The 1504-nt window shown below is 51.2% G+C and overlaps 1 protein-coding gene across 1 annotated transcript; it reads left to right on the forward strand.

Moving 5' to 3' along the window:
• The first annotated feature begins 252 nt into the window (after window positions 1–252).
• LOC133096337 (V-type proton ATPase 21 kDa proteolipid subunit c''-like) lies at window positions 253–931 on the forward strand. Its single transcript, XM_061197896.1, has one exon. The coding sequence runs from the start codon at window positions 253–255 to the stop codon at window positions 913–915; it is 663 nt and encodes a 220-aa protein (XP_061053879.1). The 3' UTR covers window positions 916–931.
• The last annotated feature ends 573 nt before the right edge of the window (window positions 932–1504 follow it).

The following is a 1504-nucleotide window of genomic DNA, read 5'->3' on the forward strand; positions in this document are numbered from 1 at the left end:
AAAATGTATGATACAACATGTGCTTAGTATTGGGAAAATATCTACTTTCAAATACATATATTAATGTTTGTATTTCAATGTTTTTCCTCTAAAAATAATGTTACTGGTACAATGAAAAATAACAGGGAAAAGGAATCACAATAAAAATGAAAGGGGAGGTGACACTGTGGGGCGGGCCCACAGGCTGCAGGGTGGACAGCGGATGCAGGGACTCGGTTTGAGCTCCCGCTCCCCCATGGCGTTGTTGCCGCCATGACGGGGCTAGTGCTGCTCTACTCCGGGGTCTTCGTGGCCTTCAGGCCCTGCCTGCTCGTCATGGGAATCTGCTACACCATTTTTGACTTGGGCTCCCGCTTTGATGTGGCAAGGTTCCTGACGGAGACTTCCCCCGTCATGTGGTCAAACCTGGGCATTGGCCTAGCTATCTCCCTGTCTGTGGCTGGGACAGCATGGGGCATCTACATCACTGGGGAAGGGGTGAAGGCCCCTAGGATTAAGACCAAGAACCTGATCAGCATCGTCTTCTGTGAGGCTGTGGCCGTCTACGGCATCATCATGGCGATTGTCATTAGCAACATGGCTGAGCCTTGCAGTGCTACTGACCCCAAGGCCATTGGCCATCAAAACTACCATGCAGGCTACTCCATGTTTGGGACTGGCCTCACACTGGGCCTGTCTGACCTCTTCTGTGGAGTCTGTGTGGGCATCGTGGGCAGTGGAGCCACCTTGGCTGATGTGCAGAACCCCAGCCTCTTTGTAAAGATTCTCATCGTGGAGATCTTTGGCAGCGCCATCGGCCTCTTTGGGGTCATCGTTGCAATCCTTCTCATCGTGGAGATCTTTGGCAGCGCCATCGGCCTCTTTGGGGTCATCGTTGCAATCCTTCAGACCTCCAGAGTGAAGATGGGTGATTAGATGATCTGTGTGGGTGGGGCCACCCCCCACTCTTATTTATTTGTGGTTTTCCCGGGACAGCTGGAGCTGTGCCCCTTAGGCTTTCAGGGGGCTTGGTGTTCAGGGCCCACCCTGCACTCACTTCTGCTGCCTGTGGACTTGGAGGCGCTGCCTGGCTGGACCCTCAGTGTGACGAGTGGGCTGCTGATGACTGTGTGCAGCTTTGCACCCGTGTCCCACCTCTACCTCCAACCCATCTTCCCAGTGTTTGTGAAATAAACGTGGTATTTGTCTGGGTCAAAAAAAGTGAAAGGGAAATGTGTTATAATTCAGAAGCTTTAATTTTCAACAAATCATTAGCCTAATATATCTTCCTCTTGTTGGAGTTTTTATTCTTACTGTTGCTCATACTGCCCTCTCTCTGCTCAGTGGTTTTTTGGTTCATTTTTAATTTTTTGTGGCCTCATCTATCTCTACACAGCCAGACCTGAGAACTGATTCCAGGGAGCCTCGATGCTGAGTCACAGTGGAACACACGTTTGCAGTTAGCTCTTGCACACTTGCCCTTGGGCGTCAGGCCCCTGTGGCCCACCAGGCCGTATTCCTGGGA

Source organism: Eubalaena glacialis, chromosome 8 (assembly GCF_028564815.1).
Source record: "Eubalaena glacialis isolate mEubGla1 chromosome 8, mEubGla1.1.hap2.+ XY, whole genome shotgun sequence".
Lineage (NCBI taxonomy): Eukaryota > Metazoa > Chordata > Mammalia > Artiodactyla > Balaenidae > Eubalaena > Eubalaena glacialis.